Below are 15,853 nucleotides of genomic sequence, written 5' to 3' on the forward strand. Positions count from 1 at the left end.
ATGAAGACAGAGCGCTTAGCCCAACAAAACACCTGTATGATATTGAAGATAAATGAGTGGGTCAGGCTGCCCCTGGAGAGATTCAGAGCTGTTAGGAGACCCAGCTTAATTAACCAAGAGAGGCTTGTTGATGGAAACTACGACAGGGAGGGGGTGGCCTTGCCTCGGCAGTAGCAAGGGTTGGCAGTAGCCATACTATCATTAGCTCACAACTTTTAAGTTCACTGTTGATGTCCCCAGTCATATCCTCATCTCAGTATAGCTCTGTGACCCAGGTTAGCGACTAGACACAGTCTTAAATCACTGATGCACAATTTAGCCTGACCTTGTGTCAACGTATTTAACGAATAGCCTAGTATGAGAAGTGAAGACACTTATAAATAAGAGAACTTGCCAGTTGGACTTAGTATTGATTCAGGAATGTCTATCTCAAATAATGTAAAAGCTGTAAAAGTGGTGACTGGCAGAGCAAAGAGAAACGGCAGCTATTTGGGGTTTGTTAAATATTAACTTGTTTTATAGCTGTGAACATGGAGACAAGACCATGTGTCACTGATGCATGAGTCTCTCAGTACATTGAGTACCACAAGGCAGAAACAGGTGCTCGGGTAGCATTGCTCTATAGCCACTTTAGTAGCATTGATTTGGGCAAAACAGACAAGAGTCTGTGATGAAACCTCATGTCTTTTATTATGGCTAGATTAGTAGCTCATTGAGGCATATTTCCTGTCTTGGCCTAACAAAATCATGAGGCTAATTGTTACATCTATTTTCCAGCATTGTGGTATTGCATGTAATCTGTACTGGAAAACATGGTTAAGGAGAGGCTCACAACTTCAAATCAGTGTTGAGTTATTTAACATAGAGCTGGAATTATTTTGCCAGTGGTCATAAATAATAGGTAGAACAGTACTGTCTACAGGTCATCTCTGTTTGGTCGTTTACTTACGGGAAGTTATAAGCCTATCTTTATTATACTCTCAACTTTACAACTGCCAGAAGAATACAAAACCAAGTAGGTGAAAATGGTGTAATCAGTAAAGTGAGCTTATTAATATTTGCTGTCACTTAGGCCTTGGCTGATGCATTTGCATGTTTTTGATCAAAGTGAGTTTAACATTTTTATCTCCACGAGTTGTTTAGTTGCTTTTCCTGTTAGACCAACCTGCTCACGGTTTTGTTCTTGGTGTTTATTGATTCAGGCCATCACCTAAGACTGTATTTTCTGTGTCATTCAGGTGCCATGCAGACCCCTGAGGCAGGCGCTGACTCCACCTCCACTGTCCCTCTCCAGACCACCGTGCCTGTCCAGCCTACTGGCTCCACCCAGCAGGTGCCTGTCCAGCAGCAGGTATCCACAGCCCCTTTGTGTGTGTGTGCATGTACCCGCACAAGTGTGTGTGTGTGTGTGTGTGTGTGTGTGTGTGTGTGTGTGTGTGCATACATGCATGTCTGTATTTTTGAGCACATTTATGTGTTTTTACTGAATTAAGAGTACAGTCTTTAGTTGTAACTGTTGCAATTTGTCTTACCAGGCCCAGACTGTTCAACAGGTTCAGCATGTTTACCCAGCACAGGTGCAGTATGTGGAGGAAAACAGTGGCGTCTACACCAATGGCAACATGTAAGTCAGTCTGTTCACCCAGCTCTGCTCTCACACCACTCCACAAATGTTAGCGCTACATCTTTGCAGCCTGCCTTTCTTCTCTAAAGTCACTTCACACCACCATTCATGTCACAAGCACATGATGTGGTGGGGTGGGGTGGGGTGGGTTGGGGAGTTTTTTTTTTTTTTTTGGGGGGGGGGGGGGGCTTCAATTTGTGTGTTTGATTGTGCTCAGTCACCTGAAGATGACCAGAAGTATCTGTTAAGTGCTGAAGCTGCGCCAGGCTCCCCTGGGCCTGAGGAATGGGGTTACGTACACACTCCACTAACAAGCCCAAGCTGTGTTTGTCCTACTGTGATACACACTCACACACATTATGTGACCTCAGCTGCTGGTGGAGAGACTCATGGAGGGGTATTGCCAGACTTAGTGCTTAGAGATGCACACAAATACAAAGACACACATACACCAAGCAGCTGAACACATGAGTTGAGAACCAGAGGGGCAAATAATAGTCATTTTTGTTAAAAACTACCTGCTTGGAATACCAGATGGGTGGGGTTTGCCACATGGAACAATACAATGAGTGAAAGAAAGTTTATATAGTCATTAAATGAAAGTCAATTTAGTAGGATACACATTTGTGTGATTGACAAACAACCTGACACCATCTGAATTGTCCTGATGTGGTCGCCCCGCCCATTTTGTACCTCAAGCAGGCAATGCTACTTTATCCAGGTCTCCTGAGCACATACTGAATTTATTTGCTGTTTCTAATATTCAAGAAAAAGATGGAAATAATAGAATGTATCTGTATATGCTGATTCTTCAGATAATTAACTGAAATAGGCCCATTATAGAAGCGTTCTAAATACCACAGCAGCCATGCCACTGACAAATTAGTGGAAGACCAGCACCTTGTTGTTAAAGAGGCCCACTGGTGAACCTACATGAACACATAAAAAACTCTTGAGTCAGTATAAGCAATTTCAGCGGTTTGCTGTTTACACTCTTTAAAATAAAGTATTATCTGATCAGTATTAAGGAAACAAAGCTTAGGGAAGTAATTTTTGCATTACTAAGCAATGAAAGCAGGGGATGGTGTTGTGCATGCTACATTTCTTTCTCTAAAGCTGAGTAAGATTTCTTGTTGACTCTTACTTGGATAGCAAGACACGGTAACGTTACAGGGCTAACATTAGCTGAGAGGACTAACACCTAAATCTAAGCTGCTGTAAAACAATTATTAAATAAACGCAACTCGATCATGTCTTATGCAAACCCATTGCTATTTTTCTATTAATCTACGCTATAGTTATTAATTCCAAGACGACAGACAGGGGTACTTAGTGGGGTCCGTGTATTAACCGGACAGATAACCCATTCGCTTATCATTGTGGAGTGCAAAATAACACAGCCAATTCACACAAAGTAGTAATCTAAGTATAATTTAAAGTAGAAATGCCTTGAAGTCAGGAGAGTTTTTTGCCCCCTTTTATTCTCTGTTTTGGGCGCCTAGCCTAACTGCTCACCTCTCCTCTGAGCAGAAGGACCTACTCGTACTCAGAGCCTCAGCTGTACAGCCAGAACAGTGGAGGGAGCTACTTCGACACGCAGGGCTCGCCACAAGTGTCCACTGTGGTGACATCTCATGGCATGACCAACAACGGAGGAGGGGGCAACGGAGGGATGAGCATGGGCCTGACGGGGGGGCAGGTAATCGGCAGCAGCTCTGGGGCTTACCTCATGGACAGCGCTGGCCCCCACCCTGCCACCCAGACCGCGCGAGCCTCCCCAGCCACTGTGAGTGTATGGATCCCTCTATTTTCTTCCTTAGCTGCCTTAGCCTGCCTGTTTGTGCGTGTTTTTGACAGTCTGATTAGAACGGAGCCTGCCAGGTGACATCTGAAAAATTATTTTTGTAATGTGTGGGCCACGATTGAGTAAAGCGTGTGTGTGTGTGTGTGTGTGTGTGTGTGTGTGTGTGTGTGTGTGTGTGTGTGTGTGTGTGTGCGTGCGTGCGTGCGTGCGTGCGTGCGTGCGTGCGTGCGTGCGTGCGTGCGTGCGTGCGTGCGTGCGTGCGTGCGTGCGTGCGTGCGTGCGTGTGGGAACAATTTGGGTAAAGCGTGGGCATGGTTTAAAAAAAGAAACTGTTTTGTGAGTAATATTACTACCGTTTTCTGATGGTAGAGATGGAGACTGAGAGATTACAATTAATTCATTTTTATTTTTACCTTGGACTCATGGCCATAGCCACACATGTGGACACCAAGGTCTAGAGTTTTTCCCCATAAAATTGAAATTTTCCACAGTTGCAAGCATAGACTTGTAGGGGTGCGGGGGGTGGCTGTTCCCACTATCCACAGCCTGCCCTTTATTGCCTCTGGTCTCCTGGTTTACTTCATATACATGCGCATTTACGCACAGTTGACTCCATTTTACGTGCCACATTCAAGGGAGATTAATTCCTTTCACAACACTTGTGTGTAGGCTGTGTACGGTTAGAAACCTTTCTTAATATTAGATATTGACTTATTAATTTCATAGACCCATGAAACCTGGTCTGACTGTGAAAGTGAGGAAGATGAGACGTCTCCCACACGGTAACAGTAGCCTGAAGTGTCTGAGCAGAAAAAAGAGGCAATGCCAGTAAAACTGCCTTTGTTAAGGAGCCTCACATCTTAACAGCAAAAAAAAACAAAACATAAATGTTCAACAAATAATCATCCAAAACTTTATGGTTTGTTTGGCTGCCCGTTAAAGTTGCTTGTATACATATATATATGTATATATGTATACATATATATATGTGTATATATAATAAAGCATCTATCTGATGAACATTTTCACATACGATGTTACAAACGTTTTGATTTCATGTTATGCATTTAAGTTTTTTGTTGGACTAATTAGCCTACATATTAGACACTTTGGCTATTTGTTTGTACTCATCTATGCAGAATAAATAACATACAGTGATTTCATAAATTTCCACGTTTTCATGCATATTTTAATAATCCGAACATTCAGTCTCCTGGACATTCCTGGTGTTAATAGTGTTTTGCGTTGGGGCCTTCGGTCTCAGGCAAAGTTTTGCTGAAAAAATTGGGAAATGGTTAGGATATGTGACTTTTTCAAAGTGTCACCTGGCAGGCTCAGTAGATTAGTGGATAATGAATTTGTCGTAACTTTTCCTTCTTGTTTAGTTCCACACAGTGCTTAATCTGCTTAGTCTGCCTAATCTCTTCCTTTCAGTGTGCTGTATGTTTCTGTCATATTTTATTAGTTTGACTACAAATCTACTTCAGTCTCTTTACTAGATCATAGATGGATCATTTCTCAAAAGTCAAAGTTCAAAAATCTCAGTATTGGGGTCACATTTGCAGTACCATGCAGAAAGAAATTGGGTGCCTGCTAGCTGCGTTGATACTCAATAATCCTCATTCATTCATTTGACAAACACAAAATAATTCTCATGAATGAATAACTCCAAGTGAAGAATCTTTTAATGTGTGAGCTTCCATCTGTGCCACGTCCTTTAGTGTGCGCACCACTACACTAGCAAGACAAGAAACTACTGAAAAGAGGGTCATTTATTGTGAGTGGTACAGAGATCTCAGGTGTTTAACAGTCGTTTAGTGTGTGCCGGCTCAGCAAAATGGTTATTTTTTAATATAAAAGATTTTAAACACAACTTAAAACTTGCAAAGCAGTAAAACATACTGCAACAAGCCTGAGAGTCTAACAGCCCCGCGACATTGCATTTATGTAGAAGCGTCCCTGCTGGGAATCGAACTCGGGTCTCCCCATTGAGATTCTGCAGTCTAACTCCCTGTGGCACACTTTCACCTGCGTGACCATAAAGTGGCGAACAGAGCGACCGACCGAACGACTGACAATGCGATCCGTAGAGCCTCTGCTGTCGCGGGGCTAAAAAACGAAATTCTTCCCTTCTCCATTCTGATGAGATGAAAGCCCATGTCATGTTTTCGTGCACATATCACTAGCCTTTCTTATTTACCTGTAGCCCACATGAGTGGAAGTTTGTAAACGTTAGCTGCTCATTAGTCACCCGTTGCAGACACAGCACAGAATAGCCATCTTTAGTTATTAATACAAGAAATCTTTTGGCATAACTGCTTGTTTAAGTGCTTATTTGTTTACATCTATTCAAAAATATTTCTCAGGAATTGAGGTTGGCATTTGTGTATTAGCAAACTAGCGAAGGAGGCTCACATACTTGTTGTCAGCTTTGTTACTAGCTGCTTCCAAGCTGCCTCAGCTTGATTCCACCTATCATGGCCAAATAATCTATGCTTAGAAGATAAACCAGTCTATAATAAAAAAATTGGCCTACCTTCCAGTCTGCAACAGTGGGTGTTAACCCTCAGGCATACACTCTCATCCTGTTTTGCCTCACAGAGAACATAGCTATGCAGAACGCCGTTGCCATAGCAACTGACCTGGTACAGACCTGAAACAAAGGCGTTTTTCTCAAAAGCTACTCGTCACAAAAACACAAATTTTAGCTATGGAAGTTACCAATACTTTCGGCTTGGGTATAATTTGGTCCAAATAAACCACAGATGTTTTTAATGAAAGATATCTGTGACAGAAGGCTGTGTCACACACCTTTTTCATTAATCTCAATTAAGTGGGAGCAGATTCTGGTCTTAATTTTATTTAACACCACACTTAGCGATGACATTGTTGTCACCCTACATTAGGGACGAAGTGGAAGCTTTCAACACTGAAAATAATTTTCTGTGGTGTATGGCAGTAAAATCTAACGGTCTCAAATCTCAGTTAAACTGTCAATTTTGCCAGTTTATGAGAACAAAAACCAGGGGACAAAAAGGGGCCTATAAAAGGAATCGGGAAGAGGATAGTTAGATTTTCGATTGACAGGATTGCAGAAACATACTGTTAGCCCATGCTAAGTTTTCTGTGTACGTTAACCTGTTTGTAGCGCAAATGCCAAAGACATATGTGATTTTTACCAATGAAGCATGAACCATCTTTTTAGGCACATCTTCCTCCAGGTGTTGCCAAATCACCTTGATAGGCTGACCCGTTTGTGTTTTTTGAAAGCTCTGTCTGCCTTGTATCAGCTATTGAATTATTCAAGTGTTCCTGTTTCTCAAGTTGGCGAAAATTTGTGATTTGGTTAAATGAAAGGCAGTTCTGCCATGCTTGGGTTTAGTGGTGCTTGCTTTGGGATCTTTTCTAGATTTTCCTTATTTTTGCTAGTTGTCAGTAATGTGTCATTCTATAGCAACTGCTTATTTTTTTCTTCCTTTTGTTTTTATTTCCCCCTCTTACATTTTGTTGTCCTGTGCTCCTTGGTTTATCAGATTGAAATGGCGATTGAGACGCTCCAAAAATCTGAGGGTTTATCCAGTCAGAGAAGCTCGCTGCTCAACAGCCATGTAAGTCGCCATTATGAATGCTTGACCTTGCCTTACCTTAACTTTTGTTAAGCTCACTGTCTCCTGCTTTCTCTGCCTCCCTCAACTCTCTGTCCTTCTCGGTGTGGTGCTATTTTTTGCTTGTTTTAATTACAATTATTATTGCTTTAAATCTATGGCTGCTTTAGAAGTGCTTCTGCAGTGCTGCAATGGGATGTCAATATGATTACTGACTGTTGGATTGAGATGTTACCAGAGAGCTAGACTGGACCAGTGTGTGAATCTCTTGATTAAAAAAACATATCTTCTCTTACAGCTGCAGTGGCTGCTGGACAATTATGAGACAGCAGAGGGCGTGAGTCTACCACGATCCACACTCTACAATCACTACCTGCGCCACTGCCAGGAGCAGAAACTGGACCCTGTCAATGCAGCCTCCTTTGGCAAACTCATCCGCTCCATCTTCATGGGACTCCGTACAAGGCGCCTTGGCACGAGGTGAGCTAGGAGGATATTGCAGTTGTGTGGGAAATGTTCTAACGCCAATGATGGTGATTTTAATTTTTTCAATTGAAGGATTACATGGTCCTCTACGGGTTGAGAAAATTCTCCGACCTCTTAGGCATATGAAACCCTTTCAAAACCCATTGGATAACATAAAAAATGTGTTGTTATCAGGCTAATAACGTGGCCCTTTTTCTTAAATACTGAGAAGTTGTCATTTTGGAGATGCAAGGTTTTTGCCCGACAGCAATATACTTGTCTCCTCTCTTCTTACTTCTATCATCCACTTATAACCTGATCTGCTAAAAGCTGTTGCCTTCCTCTGTTCTCCTCTTGTATCCTGCTCCTATTCACACAGTTTTTCCAGCCCTGTGCCCATTTGTTTTCCACACCTCACCTTATAATGTACCATGGCCATTCTGAGTTGTTGTGAAATATAGTGTAATATTTTAATGAAACCCTCTTCTCCTCTGTGTGTCCACTTTTGGCTTTGTCTTGCAGAGGGAACTCCAAATACCATTACTATGGTATCCGGGTCAAACCAGATTCCCCCCTCAATAGACTACAGGAGGACATGCAGTACATGGCCCTCAGACAGCAACCTGTTCAGCAGAAACAGAGGTATAACACAGGCACGCAATCACACACACACACACACACATGCAACTCACACTTTTTATAGATACTGAGGTGAGCCATGTGATTTCAGGTTCAAGCCAGTGCAGAAGGTTGATGGTGGCTCTGGGGAGAACTACTCAGGTGGAGGGCAGCACCCTTCCAGTGCAGCAGAGCAGACGGTCATTGCACAGAGCCAGCAACACCAGCAGTTCCTGGGTCAGCCGCTTTTCTCTTTACCTTTATCTGTATGCCTGATTCTCATTACTGTGCTTGTGTCTGTTACAGTCTTTCTGTTCTCTAAATCTTTATTTGGATATAGACATATACAGTGAAAAGAGTGTTTGATATTTGCTTTCAGTACGGTTGTTTTCATTTTCAATTCAGTTTATTTCAGTTGGGACTGTAAAAGTATTCAAATGCGATAGTAGATCACAGTACTAGAAGGCAATTCCTTCTGTTGTGAGTATTTACATTCATGATCAGAATGGTTCAATCAGTATATAATTTTTCTATGTCTTGTAGGCACCTTGAACAACAACAGTAATGATAATAACTGATATAGTATAAGTAACTTATATAGCACTCTTAGAAACTGTGTTACAAAGTGCTTTACAAACAAAACAGATAAAAGCCAATAGGACATGAGACAATAGGAGTGCCAGACATGAATTAAAAACAAGATTACAGAAAAATAAAGAAGGCAAATAAGTCAAGAATTTATTGAGTAAAAGCGAGTTAAAGCCGAGGGGTCTAGACAGCAAGTTGGCAAAGGTCTTTTGCTTAGCCTCTCCTATGGCCAGGAGGGCCCTGACTGTGGATCTCAGACTGTTTCACAGCTCATATGGATTGGAAAGATCTTATATGTAGGTATGAGTCAGAAACAGCCCAGCCTTACAAGTAATCAGGAAAACCTTAAAATAAATTCTAAAACTAAAAGGCACCAAGTGCATAGAGTCTAAAATAGGCATAATCTGATTGTGTGATATGTGTGAGACTTCAGAATTCTGCTGCAAGGTTATTGACTACTTGTAGCCACGTCATGCTGGTTGATTGAGACACGTAAATAGGACGTTACACAAAAGGCAAGATGACAAAGTGTGCACAAGTCTTGCAGCATTGTTAAAAGTCAATTCAGACTTTACAAACTTTTACCAAATGAGGTTGGTAAAAACATGTATTAACCCGTTTATTAGTATGTTGTTCAGTGTGTAAGCATATAGGAAAAAGAACTCCTAAATTCTAAGATGCAGTTTTTATGTACAGATTTAAATAACAAAGAGAGTTTCTCTGTAGCTGTGTTCAGGGCCAGTAACATTCCTTTTGTTTGCTTGGTTTTCATCATCTATATGTATTGATCCCAAACTCACAGTGATATGAGTGATGGCTTGTTGGACTCTGGAGTGAGTTTCCTATCGATCGGTTATGTTATTTAAGCCCCTCCCCCTTTATCGATTGGCTGTATTGAACCTGAAGTCGCACTGTTGATCCCAAAGTCGCATTTATATGAGTGCCAGGTCGTCAGACTCAGGAGAGCAATGTCGAAGCCGCATTGAGATGTGTGATGCTTGGCAGACTTGAGTGTCCTATTGATTGGTGGTGTAATTTAAGCCCCTCCCCCTTTCCTCATTGGCTGTTTTTCATATTATTTCTGTCTTGTCCTCTGTGGGTTGAGAAAATTCTCTGATCTCCTGGGCTTATGAAAACTTTTCAAAATCCATTGGATAATGTCAGAAAATGCATTGTCATCAAGCTAAAAAGGCTGTTTTTCTTGAAAAGATCACATTTTGGAGATACAGGAGTTTGTCTTTAACAGGGAACTTTTCGAATGTTGTCCAAGCTCATTCTTTATTAACATGATTCTCTGATGTCCTCAGTATTATTAAATGATTCATCAAGTGTTCTTACCAAAAAAAAAACACAGTGAAAAGAAATCATAAGAAACATAGCACAATTTCACAATATTATAATAAAAATATGATAGAATTTCACAATCAGGACAAAATGGCACAGGTGTGATACTGGGTGTAGATAGACTCTCTGAGAAAGTCCATGATAGAGTTCATGCAAGGAATGAGTTTTTTGTTTGTTGCTGATGGAGCATTAAACTGGATTGCACTGGAATATACTGAATCCTCCAATATTCCCATATATTGTGCTCTTCTGATTTTTTCATAGCTGCAAATTAAATGTAGTTGTTCCCCCCCCCCACCCCACCCCCCACCCCCCAACAGATGCATCGCGAGCGCTGCCTGACTTTGTGGAGCTGGATCTGGGAGAGAGCAATGTAGACAACATCAGCCCAGAGGAAGTAAAAGCTCTCCAGTCCCTTTACAGAGAGCACTGTGAGGTTAGATCTTTCATCTTTCACTTCGGTGCATTCTCCAATCATATTCAGTCTCAAGTTTGTCAGCACTACATCACACTATGGCAGCTGCAAATGATTCAGTATAAGCATGGCACCATCAGTGTTAACCTGTCCTTGCATGGGGCATCCTGGTGGCTCAGTTGGCTAAGGCGCATAGCCTGTAAGTGTGTCGTCCTGGGTAAGAATCCAGCCTGGGACCTTTGTCATATGTCATCGCTCTCTCTCTCCCCCGCTCTTTCCTGTCTAACTCTGCTGTTGACTATCCAATAAAAGCAAAAATGCCTAAAAATAATCTTTAAAAAACTGTCATTGCATGAGATTCGTTGGTTTTGTTTCAGGCCATCCTGGATGTGGTTGTCAACCTCCAGTTCAGTCTAATCGAGAAGCTGTGGCAGACATTCTGGCGTTATTCTCCCTCTGACTCTGTAGAGGGTGCTACCATAACAGAAAACAGGTGAGGTCAAGCTGATGAATTCTCTTGTCCCTTGTTGAATTCAGTCAATTTTTCACCAAAGAGAAATATTGGTTATCTTAATGTATTTAAACAGACAAAGTACAGACTTCAGCTTCATTTTATAATAATCTGATAGATGAAATGCAGAGGCCCATGTGTTAAGGATGGTCTGTTAATTCCGCAGCAGTGTAAGTGAGATTGAAGCGCGGCTGCCCCGTTCACAGCTACTGGTGCTGTGCAGAAACGAGGCTGTACTCAAATGGATGAGCACCTGTGACCATCTGATGTACCAGGCCCTTGTGGAGATCCTCATCCCTGATGTCCTGAGACCCATTCCCAGTGAGACACACGCACACTTAACCGGTCCTTATGTTTGCATGTTTATTTGGTGTGATAAACTTTAACATATTGTTTTTGCTTTTTTTTTGCTTTGTTTTTTAGGTGCCTTGACTCAAGCCATCCGCAACTTTGCCAAAAGCCTGGAAGGTTGGCTCAACAATGCCATGAATGCCATTCCACAGAGAATGATCCAGACCAAGGTACAGTTGCTGCATACAACCTGATTCTGCCAAGTACTGCGTAGAAAAGTCACTTCTATTTCTAAAAGCTTCACTTAATATTTACACTATTTCTCAATTATTTCATTAATGCATTAGAGTAGTATTTATCTTCTATCAGTTTTAAAAGGCATGTATAACTAAGTAACAGCTGGGTTTCTATGTGCATTCTTTGCATAGGTTGCCGCTGTTAGTGCCTTTGCGCAGACACTGCGCAGATACACATCTCTGAACCACCTGGCTCAGGCGGCACGTGCTGTGTTACAGAACACCTCGCAGATCAACCAGATGCTCAGTGATCTCAACCGTGTTGACTTTGCCAACGTACAGGTCTGAACTGCTGTCTGTGTTTTGATATTGAGTGGTGGTGATTTTGTTGTACTGTGATATTCCTCAGTGTGTCTCCTGTATAAACACCTACCTGTTATCCAAAACACATATTTACTCTTGTCTTTTTTACTTTCTCCCTGTAAGCCTCAGCCCTACACTTTGTGTATGTCAGACAGCCGTGTTCTAAGTATTTTCTCTCTCCATGTTGCTCTACAGGAGCAGGCATCATGGGTGTGCCAGTGTGAGGAGGGTGTGGTTCAACACTTGGAGCAGGACTTCAAGGCCACGCTGCAGCAGCAAAGCTCTCTGGAGCAGTGGGCTTCCTGGCTGGACAATGTGGTGACTCAGGTGCTCAAGCCCTATGAGCACCGGCCAAGCTTCCCCCGGGCCGCCCGGCAGTTCCTGCTCAAGTGGTCCTTCTATAGGTCTGCAACAAACCAACCATACTGAGACACCTGTATGAGCGCAATGTTAGTTTTTCAGAGACCAAACAAAATTGCTGATGGTGTTTTGCTGTGTTTCTGCCAGCTCTATGGTGATCAGAGACCTGACCCTGCGCAGTGCTGCCAGCTTTGGCTCCTTCCACCTGATCCGTCTGCTGTATGACGAGTATATGTTCTACCTGGTGGAGCACCGTGTGGCCCAGGCTACTGGAGAGACACCCATTGGTGTCATGGGGGAGGTACAACTGTGGCATCTATGTTTTTTTTGTCTCTTGATACAGGGCTGGCTTTGCTTTCCTCACTTTCGTAGTAGTCTATTTTTAGTTAAGTAAATTAACAAATTGCCACCGTGAAATATAACTGGCTTCCTGGTGGCTCAGTGGTCTAAGGCACATGCCATGTACTGTAACTGCAACGTCCTGGCCGGTCCAGCTGTGACCATTGTCACAGGCCGGATTATTATCCGGCAAAAATTATCTTAAAAATAAATACGTATACAGTTATAACTGGTTATATGTCGGACTTGTTTAGAAATGTTTGGCCATCTCATATTTGTTATCATACAGGAGGAAATCACCCCAGAGGAGGACAGTTTTTACAATGTTACAATGTTATATCTCATTTTCCATGGTTAAATTCCTGCCCTGTTGTGAAATTTGAAATAATTTTACAAAAAAAGTGGCATGTCTAATGGCCCCTCTAATTATGATGTTTCTCTCTATTTTCAGTTCGACAGCCTCAACACCCTGTCTCTCAGTAACATTGACAAAGGTATGTGGCAAAATATAATTTCCCTCTCATATGTTATTATCAAATGTATTGTCATGTCAGTTGAGCGTACCTATGGCTTAGCCTCCTTTTGTTGCATCAAAAGGAGAAGTACAGTAGCCCAACTTCTCAGTCTGTATGCTAGAAAAGAGAAGCAATTACTATTGTGTAACACTACTGTGACTATTGTATATTCATTAAGTTTTGTAGATATTTAAATTCCAAAGACTTCATATCTGCATTTACTATCAGTTGGTCATATTGCTAAGTCAATGATCACTGCAGAATGTGCTGAGAGACAGATTTGACTTTGAATGGAAAGCAAAAGTTTTTCATCACCAGTAGAAATTGTCTTGCTGATTTTTAAATTACTTTGATTTTTGATGATTTAAAATGCAGTCTACTGCAGGACACTCGAATGGGGAAAAATACAAGGACAACTTGCTCAACTTTTTAAAATTTAAATTTAAAATTTATTTGGAACCAGCACAGAAGGTAGCCTAAATACAGCAGACATTGTGCAGAGCCTTCTTGTGGCTCTTCTTGTGGCTAGGATGTGCTGGTGTTGTCACTGTGTCTCCTTCCCCTTTTGAGTGTTTTGACTGTAAGGAGTCATACTATAATTTAAAATGTAAAAATGCTCCCCCTTCGCACATTTAAAAGCCACGTTTCAATTCAAGTCATCATGCATCAGGCTGTCTTTCTGCAATTTCTACAATGTTTGTAGTTCACAAGAGTACAGTAGGGTCCATCACTAGGAAATAAAAAAAAATATAGAACTACCCAGACTCTTCTTAGAGCTGATGATCCAACCAAACTTAGCAACTGGGCAAGAAGGACCTTGGTCAGGAAAGTGGCCGAGAACCCAAAGACCACTGTGGCAAAACTACAGAGCTTCTTGGCTGTGATGGGAGATCGTGTCAGCAGGACAGCAGTCAGTATAGCACTTCATAAGCCAGAAGGAAGCTTCTCCTGGAAAAAGGCACATGACAGTATGCCTTGAGCTTGCAAAAAGGCACATAAAAGACTCTGACAGCATGACTTTAAAGAGGATGTGGTCTGATGAAATGAAAGTTTAACTCTTCAGCCATAATGCAAAGCTCTATGTCTGGTGGAAGCCGGGTACAGCTCATGACCCATCTAACACCATCCTGACTGTGAAGCATGGTGGTGGGAGCACCATGCTTGTTGCTGTGTTGGATTTTCAGTGGCAGCGACTGAAACACTTGTAAGGACAGAGGGATCAATGAATAGAGCCAAATACAGAAAAATACTTAAGAAAAGCCTGCTTCAGAGTGCCAAAGACGACTAGGGTGAGGATGTGTGTTTGACCCCAAGCATAGAGGCAAATTAACACTGTTATGGCTTCAGAACAAGAATGTGAAAGCACTTGAGTGGTCAAGCCAAAGCCCAGACGTAAATCCCATTGAAAATCCATTGAATGACTTGAAGATAGCTGTTCACAGACGCTCCTCATCCAACTTGACTGAGCTTGTGCAAATCTGCATGTTAGAATGGGAGAAAATCCCAAAATCCAGATGTGCCAAAAAGATTCAAAGTTGCAATTGCAACCAAAGCTCAGCCAGGGGGTTAAATACTTATTTAAATTAGACATTTCTTATTTCATTTTCAATAATTTGGCAAAAAAAACAAAATATTCATGTTCACTTTGTCTTTATGGGGTATTATTTGTTGATTGTTGACAAAAAAATCCATTTTGAATTCAGGCTGCAACACCACAAAATGCAGAAAACGTCAGGGGGATTGAAAACTTTCTGAAGGCACTTTATAATCCAGAGAAACAATACTCAAATCTGTAATATTATCAATAGAAACTTTTTGCAGCTGCTCAAACTGGGTGAATTTTCCTTCTACAAAGTCAACTCTGAAGTCCGTACCAGTATTTATAACTGCGCTGTTTTCTCCCGTCTAGATGAAGTGAGTGAGATGGACAGCGACCTGGAGGAGGACACGGAGGAGTCCGGGGAGCCTCTTGCCAAGCGGGAGAAGTCGGAACACGAGGTGATCCAGGTGATCCAGGTCGGGGCTCTGGAGGACGGATCCCACCCTGTGGTGGGGGTGGTCCAGCCAGGTGTCCTCCACTCGCTGCCCCAGCCCCCGCAGGACCACGCTGAGCACATCCTAACCCCCTCCGCTGGTACTCCCACCATCCGCCACTGCAGCGCCACGGGCAACACCTACGCCTCCGTCTGAGGGTCTGAGGGCACAGCCAACCTTGGCTGGCCTATTTTTGCTCTCTCACTCTCCACATATCTCTCTCTCTGTATGTCTAGATATTTCCCTCTTACTCATGCGTTGTGTCAGTCTGCACTTGTGTGGACACATTCTCCTCTCCCTATCCAGCCTGGTCAGCGGAGGAGTGTTGAAATGATGATACTTTGGGCAAGATGCGCTGTCAGTATCTGACTGCTTAAATTCTGGATGTGCTGCCATCCCATGAGTCTGTGCTCCTGGAGGAGGGGACCTAAGGGAAAAGGATTAATTTGACCCATTAGATGTTGCCTGATTAGGCATAAGTTGCTGGCTTTGTCTGTGTATACAGACGGGTTCTATCTTAAAGGGAAATTAAACTTATTTAATCTACTGATGTCTCAAAGCTCAAATCCATGTCACTAGTCCCAGTGGAGCAGTCATTGATTGACGCAAGACCTAAGACAGTAGTCTTGCCTGGTGTACATAGTTTTGCTGTAGTTTCAGTTCATATTATCCAAAACTCATGGTGCTATCATCTTTTTTTGGCATTTCCAATTATCCCTCCCAATTTTGGTATGATTTTTA

At 42.2% G+C, this 15,853-nt stretch overlaps 1 protein-coding gene across 4 annotated transcripts; it reads left to right on the forward strand.

The window, feature by feature from the left end:
* Positions 1-1,243: 1,243 nt before the first annotated feature.
* rfx3 (regulatory factor X, 3 (influences HLA class II expression)) lies at positions 1,244-15,327 on the forward strand. 4 transcript variants are annotated; one of them, XM_078285936.1, is made up of 17 exons: positions 1,244-1,351; positions 1,536-1,624; positions 3,155-3,410; positions 6,962-7,036; positions 7,332-7,513; positions 8,021-8,140; positions 8,229-8,353; positions 10,369-10,484; positions 10,841-10,956; positions 11,141-11,295; positions 11,398-11,495; positions 11,694-11,843; positions 12,060-12,268; positions 12,372-12,525; positions 13,015-13,089; positions 14,173-14,176; positions 14,988-15,327. In XM_078285936.1, the coding sequence occupies exons 1-17, from the start codon at positions 1,244-1,246 to the stop codon at positions 15,266-15,268; spliced, it is 2,313 nt and encodes a 770-aa protein (XP_078142062.1). In that variant the 3' UTR covers positions 15,269-15,327. The 4 variants fall into 4 exon arrangements, with proteins under 4 accessions (XP_078142062.1, XP_071770955.1, XP_078142059.1 ...); XM_071914854.2 differs by lacking the exon at positions 14,173-14,176 and having other exon boundaries at positions 1,244-1,360; positions 3,152-3,410; positions 13,015-13,057; XM_078285933.1 differs by lacking the exon at positions 14,173-14,176 and having other exon boundaries at positions 13,015-13,057.
* Positions 15,328-15,853: the final 526 nt, after the last annotated feature.

Source organism: Centroberyx gerrardi, chromosome 2 (genome assembly GCF_048128805.1).
Source record: "Centroberyx gerrardi isolate f3 chromosome 2, fCenGer3.hap1.cur.20231027, whole genome shotgun sequence".
Lineage (NCBI taxonomy): Eukaryota > Metazoa > Chordata > Actinopteri > Beryciformes > Berycidae > Centroberyx > Centroberyx gerrardi.